The 24,989-nt window shown below is 35.0% G+C and overlaps 1 protein-coding gene across 3 annotated transcripts in view; it reads left to right on the top strand.

Annotated features, from left to right (window-relative positions):
• Window positions 1–24,989, top strand: part of COP1 (COP1 E3 ubiquitin ligase) — a 272,563-nt gene that overhangs the window by 190,174 nt on the left and 57,400 nt on the right. For all 3 annotated transcript variants that reach the window (XM_060034406.1, XM_060034397.1, XM_060034388.1), the window contains 3 exons: window positions 15,885–16,002; window positions 18,777–18,901; window positions 19,963–20,123. In XM_060034406.1, the coding sequence (XP_059890389.1) occupies window positions 15,885–16,002; window positions 18,777–18,901; window positions 19,963–20,123 (404 nt within the window). The remainder of the gene's footprint in view (window positions 1–15,884; window positions 16,003–18,776; window positions 18,902–19,962; window positions 20,124–24,989) is intronic.

Below are 24,989 nucleotides of genomic sequence, written 5' to 3'. Positions count from 1 at the left end.
CTAGACAGAGACCATGGTTAAAATATTATCTTAAAGGGCTTAATTGAATTAAATAAAATGTGACTATTCTTTATCCCCCTAGAGATCTTAGTTTAAAATAGAACATATAGATTGCATGTGAGTATTACAAACCAAAAGCTCGAAATCCTATCTAAGCTAGCTTTCTTTCTGTTTAGTGATAATCATTTCATCTTTCTGTGACCGTCTAAGGTGAAAATTCAGTGCTTGCACCTCTTAGTATTTTAAGAGTCACTTCTTCCTCTAGTGGTTCTGAATTCATCTTAAGCTATATAAACTGTGTTTTAGACTCTACAAATTTTACTTTAACAACAGAGCCAAGAGCCAATTTAATTGGTCTCTATTAATCAATATTAAGCTATTATAAGATGCTGAAAGATTTGTTTCAGATTTTAATATTTATATTAAATTGCATTTTTGGTTTCAGTTCTTTATCCTTCCCTGTATTTATGTACTTTGACACTAAACAGTGCTTTCCCACTGTGGGAAACAACTCCACCCTGACTCTGGACTTGGCCATGTGACTTGCTTTGGCCCAAGTGATGGTTAGGTGTGAAATTGACCAGAAGTTTGAAATATGCTTTCACAGTTGGGCTTGCTTACTCTTCCCCCTCTGCCATCACCATGAAGAGAACATACTCAAGCTAGCTACTGGTCCCAGGGGGAGGAAGAAAGCCACTTGGGGTGGTACTGACTTGCCCCAGCCAAATCATCCAACCTCCAGACAAATAAGCTCTACTAAAATCAGCCAACCCTAAGCTGTCCCTCAGATCTGTGAAAACAAATGACTGTTCTAAGCTACTAAAATTTAGAATAATTTGTTACACAGCAATTTTGTGGCAATGGCTAATTAGTACACTGTTCTGGGAAATTTTATGATATTGAATGAATAAAGGCTATTTCTCTACATAATTATCAAGGCTCTAATCATCTTCTGTTTATAAAAAATCATCACTTATAGAGTATCAGTGTACTTTAGCCAACTATATCACATTCACTGGATTCCACTTGTCTGAAAGCACAGGAAAAAAAATCTATGTAAAAATACTCTGCTACCTTTAGGCACATGCTTTATAAAATCTTCACATATAGAAGTACATGCTTAAATACTTGACATGTAATCTGAAGCAAAGGTCTCCAAACTGGAGTAAGAAAACCCTGATGGAGCACTAAAAGCATTTAGGGTTTGTGTAGAAACTTACAGATTTAAGAACATCAACTTTTAGGTCCTCAAATTTCATACGTAAGTTGATATGCCTGATAGTGAAGCCTGAGGTATCATTCCAATTCTCCTTTTCCACTTCAACTATTTTTTTTTAAGTTTTTTTTTTTTTTTTTGATGTGGACCATTTTTTTTTTTTTTTTTTTTTTTTTTTTTTTTTGCGGTACGCGGGCCTCCCACTGTTGTGGCCTCTCCCGTTGCAAAGCACAGGCTCCGGACGCGCAGGCTCAGCGGCCATGGCTCACGGGCCCAGCCGCTCCGCGGCATGTGGGATCTTCCCGAACCGGGACACGAACCCGTGTCCCCTGCATCGGCAGGTGGATTCTCAACCACTGCGCCACCAGGGAAGCCCCGATGTGGACCATTTTTAAAGTCTTTATTGAATTTGTTCCAGTATTGCTTCTTGTTTTTTGTTTTGCTTTTTTGGCCACGAGGCATGTGGGGGTCTTAGCTCCTCGACCAGGGATCGAACCGGCACCCCCTGCATTGGAAGGTGAAGTCTTTTAATTTTTTAAATTAATTAATTAATTAGGCTGCATTGGGTCTTCATTGCTGTGCGTGGACTTTCTCTAGCTGCGGGGAGCAGGGCCTACTCTTCGTTGCAGTGTACAGGCTTCTCATTTTGGTGGCTTCTCTTGTTGTGGAGCACAGGCTCTAGGAGCGCGGGCTTCAGTAGTTGTGGCACTTGGGCTCAGTATTTGTGGCATGCAGGCTCTGGAGCACAAGCTTCAGTAGTTGTGGAGCACGGGCTTAGTTGCTCTGCAGCATGTGGGATCTTCCTAGACCAGGGTTCAAACCTGTGTCCCCTACATTGGCAGGCGCCACCAGGGAAGTCCCCAGAAGGTGAAGTCTTAACCACTGGACCGCCAGGAAGTCCCCATATTTCAACTTTTATAATAGCTTTTTTCTGTTTTACAAGAGAAAAACATATTTCTCATTATCATGAACCTTAACATCGTACATTTTACCAGGTTGTAAAACCCTCAGGATTATCTGACAAAGGGATGTTTCTTCTAAATGTTACTAGAGTAACTTGCTGTCATTCTTTGCCTTACAGGTATTTCTATTAAGAAACATGGCATTAGAAAAAATATATTTTGTACTTTGAGTTCTTTTACTTTAGGTATTTGTTGAGTAAGAGAGTGAAGGTGGGTGAAGTTTTTTTTTTTCTTTAAAGGACTTTTTTCTTCTTCTGAGTATTGTCAAAAAACGTTTGCATTGTTCCTTATTCTCAAGCTCCATGGGAGCAAAGCAAAGAAGCCATTAGCACCAAATATTGAACGTAGATCTTCTTACTTCAGTTGGACAAATAAACAGGTGTAATTAATACTGGTCCATAGTCCATTATCTGCGATTTGAAAATCTAGAAAACTCTGAATTCCAAAAACTCACTTTCATTTGATGGCATGATTAGATATAGAGCAGAGCTACTTATCTTTATATATCCTACTTCATGTAATTGTTCATAAGTTTTCCAGTAGAAATATTAATGTATTTGATTACAGAGTGTGGACATAGACCTTACTTGGAGTGTTGCATAATATGAAGCATATTTCCTTTCAAAGTCTGAAAAATTCAGAATTATGAAACTTATCTGCCCCAAGTGCTTGGGATAAGGGATTGTGTTTCTTCTGCACATTTGATTTGATGTTGGTAAACCCGTTTTAGTACTTTGCAAAAATTCTGATTTTAAAATACTCTTCATTACTAGGTAGCAAGGTAGATGGTTCCAGTTCTTTGTATTCAATAAAAAATTAAAGACTGGTCCAATAAAGATGTCAGATCATTAAAAATATTTTTGATAATAAGTGGCTGTGTGAATTTTGGCACAAACTTGGGATTTAAAAAATTGAATGACATTAGTGAGGAAATTTTACATTTCTATGACTGTATCTGTATAAATATATAAATGAACTATAGGAATAGAATTAATGCTGAACAATAAGAATGGAATTCTAAGAGTAGGTAATATTCATTTGTAGTTACCAGAACACAGTCAGTACAAAAGGCAGAGAGAGAGGGTGTGCCACAACCTGTATTTCTAATAAAATATTACTTTTGTTTAATAATTATCAAGATTTGTTGTTTTTTATCAATTGTATACTGATAATTTTAATAGTAACTCAAATGGAGAAAATATCTTACAATTAGAGCATTTTGGTCACAGAAAATTAAATTAATGTTTGTATTATATACATCCTTTTTTCAAAGAAGAGAGAATGCTAAACAAGACTTAGCCTAAAAAGACAGTATAGGGCTTCCCTGGTGGCGCAGTGGTTGAGAGTCCACCTGCCGATGCAGGGGACACAGGTTCGTGCCCCGGTCTGGGAAGATCCCACATGCCGCGGAGCAGCTGGGCCTGTGAGCCATGGCCGCTGAGCCTGCGCGTCTGGAGCCTGTGCTCCGCAACGGGAGAGGCCACAACAGTGAGAGGCCCGCGTACCGCAAAAAAAAAAAAAAAAAAAAAAAAGACAGTATAAAATCTATGGGATACATTTTATTTTGCAAGGGGAACAAAAATACAAATTCAAGGAAAAGATTATGTGAAGTTTTCCACTCTTAAAGAATATCTTGTTTCTGTATATTTTTTAGTGGATGATGTTTGACATCAAATTACTGTGATGTTTAGATTTCATTAGATATACTTAATTCATATTTTAAAATGTCATTTAAATATGTTATAAATGGCAAATGATGAAAAATTTTAGCCATTGATTTAAAAATTTATGAGGGTATAGTTTTTTAGTATTCTTTTAGAAAAAAATTAGAAGTCTACTTGGTTAGTTAATTTTGGGACAGATATAGATAGATCATTGTAGGTGGCAGAGAATCAATGAGTGGCTATTACTAGTCAAAAATCAGGTGCTAAATGCTTTAATTGTTAGATTAGTCTTTAAATGAGTTATTGCACAACATTAAATAAAAAATTAAATATTTTAATTGTAAAGAAATATGTACTTTTATGATATAAATCAAGGAGTTTTAGTAAGATGTGGATTTTTTCATAAATTCATGCATGAATCTGAAAACCTGAACTCTCTAAACTATTGTAGAACCATCTGTGGTTGTAGAAAGAAGTTCAGAATCTCAGAAACTTTTTTCCTTGCCTGTACATGCGCTGACTCTTGCTTGCTCATGTTCTCTAGTGCTTTCTCTCAACTCCCCTTACTTCTTTTTCTCTTTCCTTCTTTTTCTCTTCCATGAGAAATGCTACCCTCATCTTAAAAACAGAAAAACTATATGAGCTACAAAATTATAACTTTTCTTGGCCCCTGCCTGTCAGAGAGCTGAAGTCACAAGGCAGGGTAACTGAATTCCAAGGAATGCCAAGCCCCTCCAAGGAAAGATAGGACATACGAACATTTGCAGACCACAAGAGGAAGAAGTAGCCACCATAGAAGCTGGTAAGAAGAAATGAGCTAAAATGTTAACGCATTCTTAAAGGCCAAGTGTGGGCTGGCATAGCAGTGTAGAATAATTAGAAGTCCAGAACAAAAGAGGAATGCACACTTACTCATAAGCTTTTCTCCATGGCCCTCCACTGGCTGCTCACAAAATAAATGAGGCAAGACAGTAACCTGCATCAGTGACAGTCAGAAGTTCATGAAGTGATGGGTTCTTGATGAAAGACCAGCACAAAATATCACCTTTTTCTCCAGACCCTCTTCTCATATCGAGCAGAAGCTTTAAGCTCTTAGGAGAGAAGCAGGAAAACTTCTTGGGCTCAGGATCCTGCATCATACAAAGCAGAGATCTACTACTACTGATTGAGTGGCATGAAAACTCTCTCTTGTCTAAGACCTGCCTCAGATGCTGTGTAGAATTTGCCTGCCATGATGGTGAGGGGTTGGAATGCTTAAGAAGCCCCATACCAGAAACTCAGGCATTTGCACCCTTCCTAGGACTCATGATGGAACAGAAGAACTGAGAACCCCTCTCCAAACAGAATCCTATCACCAGAAAAACAAGAAAGAGTCCTCTACCACCAGGGGAGAGGCAGTAACATGGAGAAAGACCCTCTCCTAGGCTCAGACATGCAGGAATTGTTGAAAAGTAACAGTAGAGCAGGAATACTGAGAAGAGTTTCTCTTGCCCCAGGACCACACTAAGCACAAAGTGATGACAGCTCATTGCTGGAAAAATTTGAAGCCTGTGATGCACTTAACAACAGTGAGCTTAACAACCAAAACCAAAACTCAGCTCAACCACTGACTAGGATAGTTGATTCCATCACACTAATTGCCTGACAGAAAAAGAGGTCCTCATTTCCAGGCAGAAATACTGTTTACCTCAGAGTCTACTGTTCTATGTATGATCTCTTACCTTTAATTTAAAAGTATGTGGTATACAAATAAGTAAGAATAAGCATCCTGTTGTCAAGACTCAAAGGACTCATTCGTTTTATAGATAACGCAGATGTTGGGGTATGAGACAGAAATTTTAAAATAAATGATTACATGTTAAAGGATCCAGTGGGAAAGATAAACAATGTGCTTGAAAAGATGAAGAATTTCACCTGAGAAATGCAAAGTATTTTTTAAAAGTGAAATGGGAATACTAGAAATACAAATCTTAATGTCGGAAACAAAGACTTCTTTGATGTGCTTATCAGCAGATTGGATACAAACTAAGAAAAAACTAGATGAACTTGAAGATAGGTCAATAGAAATTATCCAGAGTGAAACACAAAGAAAAGAGCGGGAGGGAAAGACAGAACACAGTAGCAAAGAGTTGCTGGACAATGTCAGACAGTCAAACATACTTGTAATTGGAGTTGTAAAAGCAGAAGGAAAGAAAAGGAAAGAAGAAATATTTGAAGAGATAAAGATCAAGAATTTTTCAAGATGGGTGAAAGGTAACCAACCTTAGATACCAGAAGTTCACAGAACCTCAAACACAATAAAAACAAACAGACCAAAAATACCTAGGTATATCATAGTCAAAATGTCCAAAACAAAGAAAAATCTTGAAGACAGAGAAATATACTGTGAAAGATAAAAGTTATAGCAACCTTCTCATTATAAACTATACAGACCAAAAACCAATGGACCCACCACACATTTAAAGTGCTAAAAAGTTTTTTTAACCCCTAATTCTGTATCCAGCCAAAAAATCTTTTTTTACAAATAAAAACAAAGATTTTTCAAGCAACCAAAAACTGTGGTTTAATTAGCTCTGGAACTGTGATAAGTTTAAGATGTTAATAACCCTACCTGCATGGATGGATGGACAGATGGTTAGGTGGAGGATGGATGCATGGATACAAAAAGATGGTTCTATTCCAGATATAAATTGCAGAAAATAGAAACAAAAGCAGCCACTTGATTTTGTATAACTCTAGAATACTGAACTCTGAATAAAAGTATATTAGAAGACACATAGTAGGGGTGTGTTAGTATTAGGAAGCTGTTGTCATTCTGGGTTGAAACATCTTGTGAGACCACCAGGTAAGTGATACTTAGCTGCACTCCGGATCCACAAATAGAATGTTATGATACTGATCAGCCTAAGCACATGAACTTTGTAGTCTCCACTTTAATTACAGATCTGCTTATCCAATGTGTAACATATATCTAAAGATTTCTTATAGTCCCTAAAGGGAAAGTAAATAGTGATTAGAGGAACTAGACCATGTGCCATTAGAAAAAAAAAATTACCCCCTCTATCACATTAATCAGGATACGGAATTCTTTTCCTCAGAATTATATCATTGATTTATTAACTTCACAAACACTTATTTTTAAAATAACTTTGTATTTGTTACTATGTATACAAAAATAAATAATCCTACCCCTCAAGATGTTACAGTTAGATAAGGCAGACAAGCAAATAAGTTATAGTGTGTTGTAAAAAAATAGCATTAGAATAGTGTTTTTACATTATGAGACATATCAGTCTTTTTTGAGAAGCTGAAACATTATTCATGTCTGGGCCCTATCATAGACCTACTGAATTAGAATCTTCAGAGAGGAGACCAAGCATTTGTATTCTGAAATTGCTCCTTATATCATTTTCATGTGTACCCCTCTGTCTTCTCCTGGGACAAGAATAACTAAGCTAAAAATATTTACAGGTTCCTGAATTGGTGGAACAAGAATTTGGAAATGCAGATGTAGGCTAAATAATGAAGGCCCTTTATGTGTCATAGTAAGAAAGCTGTTTTTGTCTGATGAACATAACTGAATTAAAATACTAAGTCTCTGTTTTAATAGCATTTAGCAAAACATAAGGACCAAATCTGTCTAGTAAAAGAGAAAAACCAAATTGTTTTTTCTTATGAACTGTTATTATTGAGATAATAGGATTCATTATGACTTTAAAAAAAGCATAAAGGAGGTCATTAAATAGACTGAACCCCAAATCTACATTATCTTTTGCACTTAAATTCTCCATTTTAGATTAGTTTTCAATCATTTACTTGCATGGAGTCTACCTATTATATTACTGCTATAGAAAGACACTTGCTATAGAAAGACACTTAATATAGAAATATACTTTATATTAATAATAATACCCTGGGTTGGATGAAAGTACCTCTGGAAATGGAGGGACAGCTGTGAAATACACCAGATAAGTAGTTACTTGACGTAGTGAAGGGTTAATCAGTCTTTTATTTTGAAACTTGCCACAAATGGTTATACCAATTGAAGTAATAAAATTCTCAAAAGGGAGTTCTGGTTCTAACAGTGTGATAGACTAGATAAACTGAAAATCCTCTGCCAATAAACATTTTATTTATTTTACATAATCATTATTTTAGATAAAATATATAAAATATTATTTTAGATGCATAGCTTATAAAATATTGAAATCACAAAGGGTCACAAACAAAGCAGAATAGAAAAACCAGAGAAGTAAACATGTGAGCTGAAGTTATGTTGCCTGGTGGTGATGGAAAGTTGCTGGCCTCAGTAATCCAGAGACCTGGATATTGAAGAGTTAGTGGGGAGGGAACAGGTGGTGTGGACCTGGGAAGTGTGTACCTAGGGTGTTGTAATTGCCTATCTGCGTATCTACATGGGGAAATCTCCAGAAACTTTGTCTTAGCCTGGGCTCTGAGTGGTAGAGAGGAGCTGGACCCCTGAGAATTCTAACCACTGACTTCATGGCATAGGATGCTTCTTCTTGCCCCCACCACAGAGAAACAGACAAAAGAAGAGAATTACATCAAGAATTGAATAAAATACAAGGAGTGAAATCTTGTGAGCAAAGAAATTCATAAATGTGGGTAAATCTTAGCATTGACTGAATAAAACAACAACAACAATAATAGAAAAATGAGACTAATTTGGATGTTTTAAAAAGATGGAAGTAAAAATCTGGACAAAGTGTAACCGAGGTTTTGGAGGAGTATTGATGAAATGGAAAACAATCTAAGGTTTTTGTATAATCTGTGTAACAATATTAATTAACTTTGTTCTTCAAGTCATACGTTCATTCTACAATTTTAAGCATAATCATTAAAGAATAGAAATAGAATCTCTACTTCGAAACCTACAGTAGGAGAGAAAACTCAATCTGTATTAAAAAGAACTCAATCTATAGCAGGCAGGAAACAAGGAAATGAAGAACCATAGAAAAAGCCAGGATAAAAAGTAAAAACTAAGGTGATGAGAGTTAATCCAAACATCTGACTAATCTGAACACAGTAAATTGAAACAAATTAAATTTACCAGTTCAAAGACCAAATCCCCTGATTGGGTTATTTTATTAAAATTTTAAAGGTTTTCAGCTAAATGCTGTATAAAAACTATTTAGTTTTTTTTTTTCTTTTGGTTCTTTCCTACTACCATTAATTTAGACAACCATTTTGTGAAAAGAGATTGAAGTAAAGCAGATCAGTAAAGACTGAAGCAAATTAATTCTCACAAAGTAAATATTCACATATTTTTACAGGTGGTTAGTTTGGCTATACATAAACTTAGCAAACTAGGAAATAATTTTCTACTACGTTGAGGAAATAATTTTCTATACTGCATTTTGAGTATGTATTTCAGTCTTTTATTTCTAGTGTGGGCATGCCCATTTTATATTTCTACAGCCATTTAGATTTGCAAGACATTGCCTCTGAATTTAGATTTATGATGTTTGAATAATTTTATAAAAATCTAATTGTTTAAAAAATATCACCTACTAAGCAGAAGAGGAAAACAGATCCTTAAATTTCCCTGGTAATTAACACACATTTTGTTATGTAGAGACTGATTCTAAAGAAGGCAAACTGTGAAACCAGGAAATTTTGCCCACATTTTGTGCTTATTTAATGTTTTATAAGCCACTGTGAATATTTTAGATTGTGTGGTTTATGTTTATCTGTAACCTACTACAGCAGTATGGTAATAAAACTATATATTCCACAAGTAATTCATTGTGTATACTTTCAGATGAATTCAAATAACAAACACAAACATTAAGACTTTTCTATACGTGATACATATTTTTCTGCGTTTCCAACTGATAAAGCTTACAATGATATCATTGTTTAACCACTAATGTCTATGTATAGAACATTGTACTGGGTCATATTAGTGAGTATGAAGATTTAAACAATATTTTCCCTGTTGCCGGTCTAGTTTTAGAGACAGCACAAGAGAAACTCTTTTAGGGGAAACACATTTTCTTCCATCAGAGATAATTAAAACCAACAAATCATGAACATACACAAATAGATATTGAAAAAAATAGGTGTTATTGATATTTTGAACTGGATTTGGGAGTGGTCATAGTAGCGATTTGTAAAAGTATTTATTTGCCCATGAACTTTGGAATTAAGCATTAAAAATTCATTAATATACTCTCTCCCTACCATAAATAGAGATAAATTTGGGAAAAAATAGAGGAAGTCATTTTTTCATAGTGATCAATAATAAAATTATTAATTTTCAAATTCTGTCTCTTCAGATTTCTCAAGAGTTGGCAGGGGGGAAGGAAAGCCAAATGTAGGGAGAGAAGAGGCTTAGAAAAGGGCTCCTGTTCCTCCCTGGGCTCTAACCAGAGCAGCTCTTACTTTAAATCAGTTTTATATCCTGAAGTTCTAAGTAAGTTAAGCCAGGGAGGATATTATAAATGTTTCTGCTACTTTTTCTTAACTGAGTTTTTGTTTTTAATTTTGGGAAAATATATTGTTACATAACTGAGACTTCTTTTTAAAGACTTTTTTTTTTTTTTAGTACAGTTTTAGGTTCACACCAAAATTGAGAGGGAGATAACAGAGAGTTCCCCTATGCCTCCTGCCCTACCCATGCATAACCCCCAATTATCAATATCTCCCTCCAGAGTAGTACATTTGTTACAATTGATGAATATACATTGACACATCATAATCACCAGTTCACTTGTGGTGTTGTACATTCTGTGGATTTGGACAAATGTATTCATCATCATAGTATCATATAGAGTATTTTCACTGCTCTAAAAATCCTCTGTATTCTGCCTTTAAGAACCTGATCAAGCTTCTAGAAATAAATCTGACAAAATTATGGAGGACTCCTATGACTGGATCCTTCTGGAATTTTTAACTCTTAGACTTGTCCACGCTGAGCCTTCAGCAATTCACCTGTTACAGTTCAAATTTTTATACCCAGATTCTGGTTCCCCATGGCAATTTCTCCTTGCGAGTCTCTGCTCTGATAAGCTATGACTCCCTGTATTTGCTTTTGTCTTTCCAATCTTTGTGTCAGCGGTTGACCTTGGCCCTCACCTCTCTTATGGATCCTAGAATAGTTGTTGATTTTTTAGTCTGTTTACCTTTTAGTTGTTGTTAGGATGGAGTGTTAACTTCTAAGCACCTTATGTGTAGAACTGGAAAACTTATTCGTTTGTTTTTAACTGCTGCTGATTTGATGATTGTGGCTTAATCTCTAATGTACAGATAGATAGTTGCTACTTCTGTGACACTAGGAGAATATCACAATTGCTTGTGCATCTTTTGCAGACTGGTAAGGAGGGGTGACTCATAAAGTAAAGCGTACATAACAGTGGGCTAAAGTTAATATGTCTTTCTAGGGTTTTATATACGGTAAAAAAATAAGCAATGACAGTTTCTGATTCTTTCTCAAATGATGAACAAAGATCTAACAACCAGATTCAGAGCTGGTGTTAAAAGCAAATGCTTCCAAAGTATTCCATGTGCATTTGTATTATTTAACTTATACTTGCTTGATCTTTCTGTTTCCAAAGATTAGCTTTCTTTCAGATCTCTGAGGTGGTATGTTAGGATATCATCAAAGGCTTAAAGGAGGTAAAAATGATTTAATTATTGTTTTTAAGAACAGTAATGATAGCTATATGAGATAAATATCAGTAACCAGTGAACCTGTGTGTTTTTTTGTGCGGTACACGGCCCTCTCACTTCTGTGGCCTCTCCCGTTGCGGAGCACAGGCTCCGGACGCGCAGACTCAGCGGCCATGGCTCACGGGCCCAGCCGCTCCGCGGCATGTGGCATCTTCCCGGACCGGGGCACGAACCCGTGTCCCCTGCATCGGCAGGCGGACTCTCAACCACTGCGCCACCAGGGAAGCCCGACCTGTGTGTTTTTAAATACTAAAGTTATTTGCCCTGCCTAAGGAATGCTTTCTAAGGATTTCTCCAACTTGCTTTCTCATCCCAACCCTATCTTGATGACATCCAAAAGCTGGAACATTGAGAATTTTTATAAATTCTCAAGCATCTGGGAAACCTGAAAATAGTATCGAGGATTTTAAAAATTCAGTTTGATCTCTGATTGGCCATATTGGCTTCTTGCTTTTTGGAACACAGTCTAGGGTGGCTGTGTCATAAACTGTATTTAAAAACTTTGACTTATCAGTTATACTTGGTTTATTCTTACTTTAGAAGAAGGTAATGAACTGTTCATTAAACATTAAGTTCAATAAGATATTTCTACATCTATTCCAGACAAATTATTTCCACCCTATTATTTTAGCATATCAGCAATGATTACCTTATTAATGGTGAAACTGTGTTTGTTTGGGTGTTTTGCTTTGTTTTGGTTTATTTTTTTTAGTATCCCTATAGGAAAATTATTCATTGTACTGGAAATTGTTCTTTCTTGGTATTCCTCTCCATGGTTTTACAAGTAGCATAGTTTGATTAAAAAGTTAAAGAAAAAGAAACAGATTCTGTTTACATTGACAAGGCCATGGGGCATTTAACTAAGCAATCAAATTTAGGACCACCAATGGAACAAACATTATATGCCTCCTGATGTGATGCAGTAGGAAGGACCATCAGTTTTATAGTAATCTTGTCAAAGCTATGTAATAAGAGCATAATAATGAGAAAACATTCAGACAAATTTAGACTTGTGGAACACTTTGCAAAACAAGTAGCCTAGATGCTTCAAAAATAACAGTATTATGAAAATGTTATATATAAAATGACAGTCGTAGAAACTAAATATAGTGTGTGACCCTTTAACAAAATTAAATAGTTTTCAGGATATTTTTTAAGCAGTTGGGATATTTGAATACAGGATACATATTAAGTTATATTCTCATGTCAGTATTAATTTCTTGAGTATGACATATGATATTGTTGAAGAGTTTCCTTCTTTTTAGAAGGTGGGTGCTGACATTTTTATGGGTAAAGTATCCTGATATTTAAAACTTACTTTCAGATGGTTCAAGGGAAAAAAAAAGTACGTGTGCTTGTTTGTTTTTAGAAGGGAGAATAAAGCAAATTTTGTAAAATGCTTACAGTTGGTGAGTCTAGATTGAAAGGTACAAAGGTATTCATTGTATTATTCTTTCAACTTTTCTGCAGATTTGAAATTTTTCAAAGTAAAAAAGGGAGAAAAGAAAAATAGAGATGGGATCATATACTATATCTTCAAATTATTAAGACTATTAGAATTATAGTGACACTTCAGAAAGACTTCCCTTTTATAAAGGAAAGAAAATTATTGAGGACTTAACCTACTTACCTAAATTATTTATACCATAATATTGCTAAAGTATATGCACAAATGTACAACTGAAGATCACCTTTGTGTGTTCCTAGCTCTTAAAGCAACTATAAAGTCAAGTCAGATTCTAACTAAATACAGTGAAAATATAAAACCAAAAAAAGAAAAGAAACCCAACATGATGACATAATAACAGTAATGTGATAGCTAGTATATATTTTGCTGAAAATAAATCGCACATGGTAAGCTGGTTCTGAGTACTGCGGTACAGTTTCTTTTCAGGCTGCCATGTCTACAGAAACACCTGCATTTCTTACTCGGTCTCCACACTACTTTTCTCATTCCAGCTACTGCAAAATCTTTTTGCAATACACAATGACATAATTTAACCTTTACTTATACCCCTATATCTTTTACATATTACATCCCCTTTTGTTTTTTTATTAGCCTGAGAATGAGGTAGTACATCATTATACTGTAGTATGCTATTTTATAGTATCATTATTTTCAGATAACTTGAAAAATTAAAGACTTATTTTACTAAAATGTTTTTCAATTTTGAATTATTTACTGCAAGAGAGAAGTTTACTGTCTTTTACTGATAAATTTAACATGAGCACAGCGGATGAAGGAGGATTTTTTTCTTCCATTTTTACTCTAACACATGCCGAACAGATTACAGCTATACATTTGTACTTCCACAGGATAAGCTGAATGCTGTCATTTGAGGTGATCACTTAATGCAATTACAATAATAAACATAAACTGCAATGTGGGAATACTTTTCCATATAAGCAACAAAAATACTGGCAAATTTATAAAAATGAACCAACATTATAGTTATGGAAGCTTTGAAAACCAGCAGCCTTGTTGTCACCACTGGGGTAAAAACTGGTTTCGGAGCTTCTCAAAAATCCCCATTTCCAGATCACTTTCACTATTTGACCTGACTTACAACTCACTAGAAAAGAAAAAGCTCCATTTGCAAGATGTTGTTTCCGTTTGACCTGATTCAGAGTCTCCATGGGAAAAGACCTGTACCCAGGGTATTGTTAAAACAATCAGATGTAGTGTCACAACTATCAAAGTCTGTGATACCAGTTGGGGCAAACAAGAGCAAAACAATTTTGAGGAAAAAGAAAAATTTGGAGGACTTTTTCTTCCCAATTTCAAAATTACAAAGCTGTAGTTATTAAGGCATTGTTGTACTGGCAGAAGAGTAGACATCTGTGGATCAGTTGATTAGAATTAAGAATCCAAAAGAAAATCCTTATTTATAGTCCATTCATTTTCAACAGAGGTGCCAAAGCGGTTCATTGGGGAAAAAGTCTGTTCTCAAATGATACTGGGACAACTGGATTCATATCCATCCACGTGCAAAAAGATGACCTAAGACCTTTATTTCACACCATACACACAGAAATTAACTTAAAATTGATCACAGACTTAAGCGTAAGAACCAAAACAATAAAGCTGTTAGAAAAAAAATAGAAAAATCTTTAAGACCTTGGATTAGTCAGTTTTTGTATTTGCAACACCAAGAGTGTGTTCTATGAAAGAAAAAAAGATAAATTGGACCTTATCAAAGTTCAAAACTTCTGTACTTATCTAAAAAGATAAGCAACAGAAAGGTTGAAAATATTTGCAAAACACATTTCGGATGTGTTGCCAAAATTTTCTAAGAACTCAAGTAAAGGAATTGAAACCATCATGTATTGCTGGTGGGAATGTGAAATGGTACAGTGACCAGTTTCTTAAAAAGTTAAACACAGAATTATCACGTGACACAGTAATTACACTTTTCAGATATCTACCTGAAACCTAAATAAATGTCCATGCAAAGATTTGAATGCGATTGTTTATAGCAGCATTATTCACAATAACCAAAAAATGGAAACAAATATCCATAAACTGGTGAGTGGACAGACAAGATGTGGTATATCCATGCAATGGATACTGTTCAGCAATAGAAAATAATAAACTGCTGACACATGTTAAAACATGGATGGACTGCAAAAACATCATGTAAAGTGTAAGAAGCCATCCATACATAAAAGTCACATATTGTATGATTTCATTTATATAAAGTGTTCAGAAAAGGCAAACGTATAGAGGTAAAATACAGTGGTTGCCTAGGTGGTGGGTGGTAAATGTGCACGAGGGATCTTATTGGGATGAAGAAAATGTTCTAAAGCTGATTTATGGTGTTGGTTGCAGCACTGGGTAACGTTACTAAAAATCATTGAATTATGTACTTACAGTGAGTAGATTTTTATTATATGTAAAATGTGTCTCAAGAAAGTGTATTTTAAAAAGCAAATGTGGGGAATAAAATTATATTTCATTTTGTTTAACCAGAAACTCAAAATGTTTACATTACTTTTATAAAGCCATGAAAATGTAAGGATACGTTAAAAATTTTCCAGTTATTTTGAATCCTTAATACTGTTTCTAGAGCCAGGATCTCAAGAAATATCAGTGGAACTCCCTTTCAGACTGACTTTGGCATATGTATATACACTTTTTTATACAACCATAGTCTCCTAGATTCAAAACAGAAAACCTGCTGTATCTTCTTATCTTTGAAAATGAGTCATTGCTCTTAGTTTTCCGACTGTTATAGGTGGGATATTGTTTCTTAAACATTTGATGAAAAACACCCAAACCAGTTAAAATAAGCTTTGCCTTCCATTTCTTCATTTACTACATTTTTCTCTTTTTGTTTTGTTTTATTTTAGATCACTGTGTTCACTACTATGATCTTCGTAACACTAAACAGCCAATCATGGTATTCAAAGGACACCGAAAAGCAGTCTCTTATGCAAAGTTTGTGAGTGGTGAGGAAATTGTCTCTGCGTGAGTATTACCCTTTTCAGAAGTTGAGCTTATTTAACATGCCATCATTTACCAGTTTGTAATGTCACTGTGGGTTTTGTGAAGAATAACACTGTGGTATATGCACTTTTTCTTAAATAGTAGATTTTTATAACTTGTCTAATTAAAATACATATATATTCTAGTCTGTGTTGCTCACTTTTATATGTTATTTGTGAATAAAATCCAGATGATACTATTTTTTAATGTTACCCCCTTAAACATTTGAACTTCAGATTGGATTTCAGCCCCTGCTCCTTAAAAAGAGAGAAGCAATATAGTTGATGCAGTAGAATGAGAAGTGTTTTATTTATTTAAGACCACTAATATGTTATTATATATTGATCTATATTGCAGTATAGTAGTATCATTTTTGGTTTTCAACAATATTTGGTTGACTTTCATGATTCCATGTTATTTGATCTCCCAATGATTTCGTGGTGAGTTTTAAATATGTTTTGAAGAGAACTTTCTAAATGTGACTGCTTACACCTGACAAATATCCTTTGAGAAGCCTTCTGAACTAGAGAATCATAAAATAAGCTTTTAGTTGTCTTTTGTTTTGTTGAAGGAAACAAGATGTCAACCAGGTAAATAAAGCTCAGTTGCTAAAATACTGTTAAGTAAGCTTTTCTACTGAGACAGTCCCTTCTTTCTGTTATCCATATCATTGTTCTCTTTATTTTGTATTATTCTAGTAAATACCCATTCTCAGTCTCCTTTTTTTCATACATATTATTTCTTCTCAAGCCTAATTGTACATTGTTTTCTTTCTTTCACATAGTTTCTAATATCTCTTAGGAGATTATTAATGCCAGTGCCTTATACTTGGGATCTCCCACCACATCTGCCTCCATACTGGTTGCTCTAGATAAGAACTTGGTAATTTGAGTTGATTTAACAAGGTAATTTGAATTGAGTTACAAAAAGGGAAAAAAAGAAAGTGAGAGCTGAGCTTTCTAAGAGGAGTTAATAGAGGAAATTAGTTCACAAATCTAAGTTAAGTGGTAACCAGTCAAAAAGTATCCCATCTTTAGGAGTAATAATGGGCAGTAAATTAAAATTTTATTCAGATTCAAATATGAATGATTATATGTTAAAAGTATTTTTCTTAAATTTCAGACTTATCAGTGTTGAATCAATTAGTTTGACTTCAACTAGTTGAAGTATATGTATACTTAATTGTATAAATTGGAAATCATAGTTGACCTTTTTAATACAGATTTGTGGTTTGTATATTCACCAGTCTTTTTTCCTTCTTAGTTTTTATAAATCATGATGATTTTCCTCTTGGACATATTTGTGTTAGAAGTATGTAAGACATTTACCCACAAGTATGTTTGGAAATATTAAAAAGTAATATTAAACTATATACATATTGCTGCAGCCTCTGAATTCTTGGGCTGTGACACACACACACACACACACACACACACACACATACATATAAAGGGATTTTCAATGCAATATTGTTGAGCAAAAAACAAATTTAAAACAACATAAATGTCAGAAATTCCCTGGCAGTCCAGTGGTTAGCACTCTGCGCTTCTACTGCTGGGGCCTGGGTTCAATCCCAGGTTGGGGAACTAAGATCCCACAAGCCACGTGGCGTGGCCAAAACAAAAAACAAAAAAACCCCATAAATGTCTAAGAATAGATGTTATGTTGAAAAATGATGAGAAGCAATAGAGAAGTGTTTGGAGTGTAGCCTCTGAGATAAGACAATTTCAATCTTGGCTCTACTAGTTACTAGCTGTGGTACCTTGAAAATATCCTTAACCTTCTAAATCTGTTTCCTCACCTCTGAAATGGAGCTAATACTACTACTTATGTTGTGAATCTCCGAGTAAAATAATCTATGTAAAACATTTAGCATGGTGCCCTATTTTGTGAATGTTAGAGCAAGAGAAAAGATGATTTATTGTGTAGTCATTAATAAAGATATGGAAACATATTTATTTTACATAAACAATGTAAAACAAATTGTTGAACAAGCAAGAAGCACTTTACAAAATAATATGTGTTGTTATGATCCAATTTTTGTAACAAAAAGTCAGAAGAAAACCAAAACTTGATATTTTATTCAAATCCTAAGACTGTCTTTGTGTGATAGGATTAGCAGTGATTTTTATATTTTTTGATTTTTATTTTATATTTTTTTGATTTTGATTTTTTCAATTATTTTTTGATTAATAGCTGCATTTGCGTATTATTTTATTAAGATAAACTATATAGACCATTCAACCATTCATAGTATTCCACCCCTGTAGGTACAACTAAGCTGTGAAAATATCAATAGTTTATATTCAGTATACTAATATAATTCAACAGTTGAAAAGTAAATCAAATCAACTGGAACAACTGAAATTAAGCACAGCTGCCAGTAGAGCTCTGTTGTTGTTTGATGGTGATGGTATGATGGCTAATATTTGTTACTTCCTACATGCCCAGGTACTATTGAAAGCATTTAGAATGAATTAATTTAATTTTTGCAGTATCTTATAGAATTCATCTAATTCTATAAGATAGGAATCATTATATTTCACATTTAACTGATGAAAAAATTGAGGCCAAAGAGGTTGTATAACTTTCCTAAGGTCAAAAGCAAACTAATGGCATATTGACCATTCTGACTCAGACAGTCTAGCTCCAGAGTCTGCATTCTCAACCACCAAACCGGATTGCCTCTAATTAGTAGTGATGGGTTTCATGTAATGAGATCTTAAAGTTGTTCTAACTTTTTGTGTTTATCTCAGTTCAACAGACAGCCAGCTAAAGCTGTGGAATGTAGGGAAGCCATACTGTCTACGTTCCTTCAAGGGTCATATCAATGAAAAAAACTTTGTAGGCCTCGCTTCCAATGGAGATTATATAGCTTGTGGTAAGTGAAACTGTCGTTTCCTGGAACTTTTAAATAGATATCTGTCACTGAAATTGCATTCAATGGAATAGACTACATACCAATTCAGGAAATGATCTATACATTCAGAAGATAGCATGTTGAATTTTCCTCAGATTAGAAGAAGCATTAGTCCTTCTCTCCTTCGCTGAGCACAAGCCCTGACCACATGAAATAGCATAAGATTGTTAAATACGTTTTGTAGTTGTTCTCCGGTAAAATATAATTTCTATAGATGTTATGTAGAAGACAGAAAATATTCGTTTCTGCTGATATCTTAATTTTGGAGACATTTGTCTTCTAAAGCTTGATGTTCATTTTCCCCTATATAATGTTCCCTTCAATAAACAGGCTGTTTGGGTAGTCTTGATCTGTTTTTCTAGGACTTTCATTGTTGATAATTTATACAAATTTAAATTAGCAGTAGAAAAGTCAAATTTGGTACTGTTCAAATGCTTTAATACATCTGATGCCTGAATATATGAACTTTCGTCAGTACTTTCAAGTGACTTGGCCTTTTATTCAGTAAAGTTGACTGTCTCTACATGTATATGAACCTAAACCCTGTCAAAGCAAATCTCTTACTTTGATAGACTGCTCAAAAATATAGGTTTCTAGACTACTCAACTTTTATTGGGGAATGGGAAATAAGTTTTGTAGATTATTAAAATCTGCCTTTTTAAGTGCTATAACTTTCTTCTTCCCCTCTAGATAAAAATCTTTATAAATGTAATTCAAGATCATGCTATAATAACACACTTCTGGTTCTTCTCTAGACCTCTGCTAAAATGATTTTTGTATCAGTATTGTTATATCATTTGACAGTGGGTTATTTCTTTAGGTTAGGAAAGTATAAGTTTTTTTCTGTGAATCCTTTTCTCATATGATTCCCAAGAAATCCTGTGCTCTGGTCTTTCATATTTTACATAAAAGATTATTATTAGTCTTTGAACTTAAACATTGAGTGATAGTTACCTTATGAATGTGATATCCTAATTCTAAGTTCTCCCACTCTAAAAAAATTATTTTTAAATATTTTTCAGGAAGTGAGAACAACTCTCTTTACCTGTACTATAAAGGACTTTCTAAGACTTTGCTAACTTTTAAGTTTGATACGGTCAAAAGTGTTCTGGACAAAGACCGAAAAGAAGATGATACAAATGAGTTCGTTAGTGCTGTGTGCTGGAGGGCACTGCCAGATGGGGTGAGTTTTTATATCAGTTTTTTCACCTTGGTGTCTCATATAATGCATTATGTTTATGTATACACAGGTAAGTTTTTTTAAGTTTAAAATATAAATTGGTATGTTATATACATTTTCTTTTTTGCTTAGTATTGCATCACCAAAGGAAACAGGCATTTTAGAAAGTAGTAATTGAAATGTCACAAATGGAACAGTAATTGGAATGTCACTTCATGCTGACATGATGTCCCCTGTGTGCCCATAGCATCATGTGCATACCTCTGTTACAGCATTATCACATTGTCTCTATCTCTTCTCCTATAGGACTGGAAATTTCTCCAGAAAACACACTGTGTCTCATTTTCCTTATTAGTCACATGCAATATAGGCTTAGTAAACATTCAGCTGAACCTGGTATTGTATTAGAAGGAAAAAATTTGATGTAGGGAAAGGAGAGTGGCCTGTATGTATACCTAATTAAATACTATTTCAGGGTAGAATTTCTCTCTACAAAATACATTTATACACGAATATTTAAACACATTCAGTTAACAAGCAAGTTGCACTTCTAGGTTGCCCAAAAAAACAGTTTCCTCAAACTTGTCATTTATTTATACATTTTAAAGTGCAGGCTTTCTCATAAGTTATATGAAGAAATAATCGTTTTTATTGTCTTGATTTTGTAAACATTAGTCATGCATTAATGTCATCTTTTTAAAAATAGCTTTTTAGGTACTGACTTGGTTTTAGTTTTGACACCAAAAAATTCTACTTGATGGTTACTTTAAGACATCTGTTTAATTAGGTATATTTAAGCTATCTTGTTTACAGTTCTATTACTCAACTTCAGTTTTGGCAATGGCAGACTAGGTGATTTGGACCAACCCTCCCGCTAAGTAGAAGTGGAAAAGTTAGAGTATTCAAGTATTCAATATATATATTTTAAAAACCAAAACCTGTTTTAAGTCATTGGAAAGTAAACAAGATAGAAAAGAATTACCAGTCTAGGAATGTGAGCCTGGCTTTTGAGTATTCTTTTCCCCTGGGAGCATTTGCCGATTTTGGTAGAATGGCTGAGCACTTATGGTAGCTTCATGGGGGCACAGGGAATGCAGTCTAGTGCTCACCACCATTTGGGTGAACTTACCTTGGTTTAGGTCCCCAAAGGGCTCTAGTCTAGGGTAAAGCAGTAGAGGATAAGCCCCCAGTGATTTTGCAACTCAACTTCAGATCATATCAATCCTGAGTAAACTGAGGTGATCTTAGATTGCTAGTGTTAACAAATGCAAAATTAAATCCTCTCTGCAAGAAAACCTTCTAAAGAAGATCATCTCAGAATTTTATGTTTTTCAAAATTGCAAATATAACTAGGACACAACAAAAAATAAAGAGACACAGGAAAAGCCAAGACGACATGAATAAATTTAGTATAAGCATTGAACAATAGAAACAAAATCACAGCAGCTCTGTATATTATAACACATAGCCTGAAAATAACCATGCTGACAAGATGAAAGACAAGGTTGAAAATTTCAATTGGGAAATTAAAAGGTTTTTTTTTTTTTTTTTTTTTTTTTTTGCGGTATGCGGGCCTCTCACTGTTGTGGCCTCTCCCATTGCGGAGCACAGGCTCTGGACGCGCAGGCTCAGCGGCCATGGCTCACGGGCCCAGCGCTCCACGGCATGTGGGATCTTACCAGACCGGGGCACAAACCTGTGTCCCCTGCATCAACAGGGGGACTCTCAACCACTGTGCCACCAGGGAAGCCACTAAAAGTATTTTTAAAATGAAAATTCTAGAACTAAAAAAATATAATTACCAAAATTAAGAACTTAGTGGATGGGTTGAATGGAAGATAAGACACAGTTGAAAAGAGAATTAATGAACTTTTAGGAAAGTTAGAAGAAAATATACAGAAGGAAGCATGGAGAGACAAAAAATGAAGAGATGGAGAGATGAAAAAAAAAGAGAAAGGAGATAGAGGTTGAAGTAAGAAAGTTGAACATATTCAATAGGAGACCTAAAAGGAGGGGAGAGAAATAATACAGCCAAAGCAGATATTAGAAATCATTATTGTTGAAAGCTTTACAAAATTGATGAAAGACAGTAAGGCAGAGATTCAATAAGCCTTCATACCCCAGAGAATAAATGACTTGAAACCTACATTGTGAGTACAGATTTAATATCAGATCTGGACCCTGAACAGACCTAGGCCTGCTGAAAATCAGACCTTGGGTCTGCCTTCTCATAGCACTCTTCTGTGGAAATAAATTAAGACAAATAAGGAATGTTATGTGCTAAGAGCTAGTTATCTCTTAAATTTATTATGAACCCTCATCTGTATTGCCTCTGGACTGAGAGAATTGTGAGTTGACATGTTGGCCTTACATCTATGCAATGAGAGCGATACAAGACTGGCAGGAAACCAAGGCACACCTCTGTATTGAGGTGAACCACCTGCACTTCAGCTGTCCTTGGCAGCTGTGCTCACTCTGTGTGGTTTGATCTAAGAAGCTGTGCATGTGAATACTTGCTTGGCCTCCTGATGAGTGTGAAGATGCTGTGCACGCTGAATATCCTATCTTATATCCTTCTATAAAGCTAACTAGCTGCTAGATTAAAACTAACTGCGCCTGATCCTGTGACCCCTGCTGGTGGTGGGACACATCATAGTAAAACTGCTGAAAATAAAATACAATGGGGGATTCTTAAAGGAAGGCAGAGAAAAACTGTCTTCAAAGGATGAGTAATTAGACTGACAGCCAACTTCTCAGTGAAGCAGCAGAAATCAAAAGATAGTGGAGCCAGATCTTCAGTGTGTGAAGGACAATACCTGCCAATCTAAAATTCCATATCCAATGAAAATCTTTCAAGACAAAGGTAAAATAAAGACATTTTTAGATGAATGAAAATGAAGATTTTGCCACCAGCAGACTTACACTAAAGAAAATTTTAAAGGTAATTCTTAAGGCAGAAGGAAAAAAATGCAGAAAATGAAGACAAAGGCAAGACATGCAGAAAGGAATGGTAAGCAATAGAAATGGTAAATATGCAGTAAATCTAAATGCATGTCGACTGTATAAAGCAATGATGTCTTGTTGGACTTAATACACACATAGAATTAAGTACTTGACAATAATAGCATAAGTCAGAAGTATAAATGTAATTAAAATGTTCTCAAGTCCTTGTTTTGTCAAGGAAGGTGGCAAAAGAACTAATTAATGTTAGACTGAAAGGATGCATATTGTAGTTCATAGGATGACCCTCAAAGTAAGTTCTTAAAGTATGCTACCTAGACCAAAAGAGCAGCATCACCAGGGAACTTGTTTATTTCACAATAAAAAGATTAAAAGTTCTGTAACTCACTTCAGTACCATTCCAGATTTAATTTAAATCTGACTTTTATATAACTGTCACTTTGATTAGCTACAAAAAATGACTTAATTCCCTTATTTTATATGAGGCAGAAGGAGTGAGACACTCCTTTGTTCATTTATTCAGCAGATACTTAGTATGTGCAGTCACAGTTCTACATACTGGAGATAAACTCAGAACAAAACTGTAAGAAGTTCTGGCCCTCTTAGGAGACTTAGAATATTATGTGCTGGAGCAGACAAAAAAAAATACATATATATGAAGGTGACAAGTGCTTTGGGGAAAAACTAAGCAGGAAAGTGGGATGGGGGTGCTAGAGTAGGGAGTTGTAATTTTCAATTGGTGGTGACAATGCCTTACTGAGTAGCTGAATTAGAGCAAAGACTAGAAGGAGATGAAGATGTATACCATATTTAAATGTAGGAAAAGAGTATTCCAGGTGTAGTAAACAGTTCAAAGGTCTTGAAGTAAGAATGCGATTAGTGTTCCAGGAACAGAAAGAAGGCCAGCGTTGCTGTACTACAGTGGTCTAGGTGGGGAGTAGTAGATAATTTCAGAGCAGTGAAGAAGAGCTGTTTCAATAGAGCACGTTTACCATTGTAAGGATTTTTGTTTTTCCTGGGAGTTGGGAGCCATTGTAAGATTTTGAGCAAAGGAGTGATACAATATGACTTAAATTTTTTAACAATCAGTTTGGCTGTTTTGTAGAGAACAGACATAAGGAATCAGGAAGGCTGTTGTAATAATCCAGGTAAGATTAAATAGTGGTGAGCCAGTGAGAAGTAGCCAGATCTTGTTCATATTTTGAAACTGGAATAAATAGAATTGCCAATAGATTACATGTGGAGAACGGTAGAGAAAAGTCTAGGATGACACTGAGGTTTTTTCCCCAAGCATCTATAAGAGTGGAATTGCCATTCCTTAAGATGGAGAAGATTACCAGAGGAACTGTCTTATGGGAGAAGATCAGGGGAGGAGACCAGGAGTTGACCTCTAGACCGGCCTGATTTGAGAGTTACTAAAAATACTAAGTGGAGATGTCAATTTTGGATTCACAGGAAAGTTGTGAACTGGTTAAGTTTGAGGTATTACTTGCCGTGTAAGTGGACCTGCCAAGTTGGAGTTCACAGCAGATTGTGGGGCTAGGCATATAAATTTGGTAGCTGTCAACATATGATATTTAAGCAAGAAATGGGATAAGATCTCTCCAAGGGAGTGTAATCAGAGATTAGAAGTAGTATGAGTACCTTATTTGAGGGTACTTCAATGTTCAGTGATTTAGGCAATGAGGAAGAATCAACAAAAAGACCGAGGAGTGGTTATCAATAGTAGGAAAACTGGTGCCTGGGAAGCCAAGTGAAGAAGGTTTTTCAAGGAGGAGGAATTGGCCATTGATATGAAAGTCTAGAAGAGAGAAATCTATAGAGACTAAAAGTAGATTAGTGGTTACTTAGGGCTTAGGTGGGCGAGAGATAGGGAGAGGATAGCTAAAGGGTACGGGGTTGCTTCCT

Source organism: Delphinus delphis, chromosome 1 (genome assembly GCF_949987515.2).
Source record: "Delphinus delphis chromosome 1, mDelDel1.2, whole genome shotgun sequence".
Classification (NCBI taxonomy): domain Eukaryota; kingdom Metazoa; phylum Chordata; class Mammalia; order Artiodactyla; family Delphinidae; genus Delphinus; species Delphinus delphis.
The sequence above is the reverse complement of the archived record's forward strand: the minus strand, read 5'-3'. Positions and strand labels throughout refer to the sequence as shown.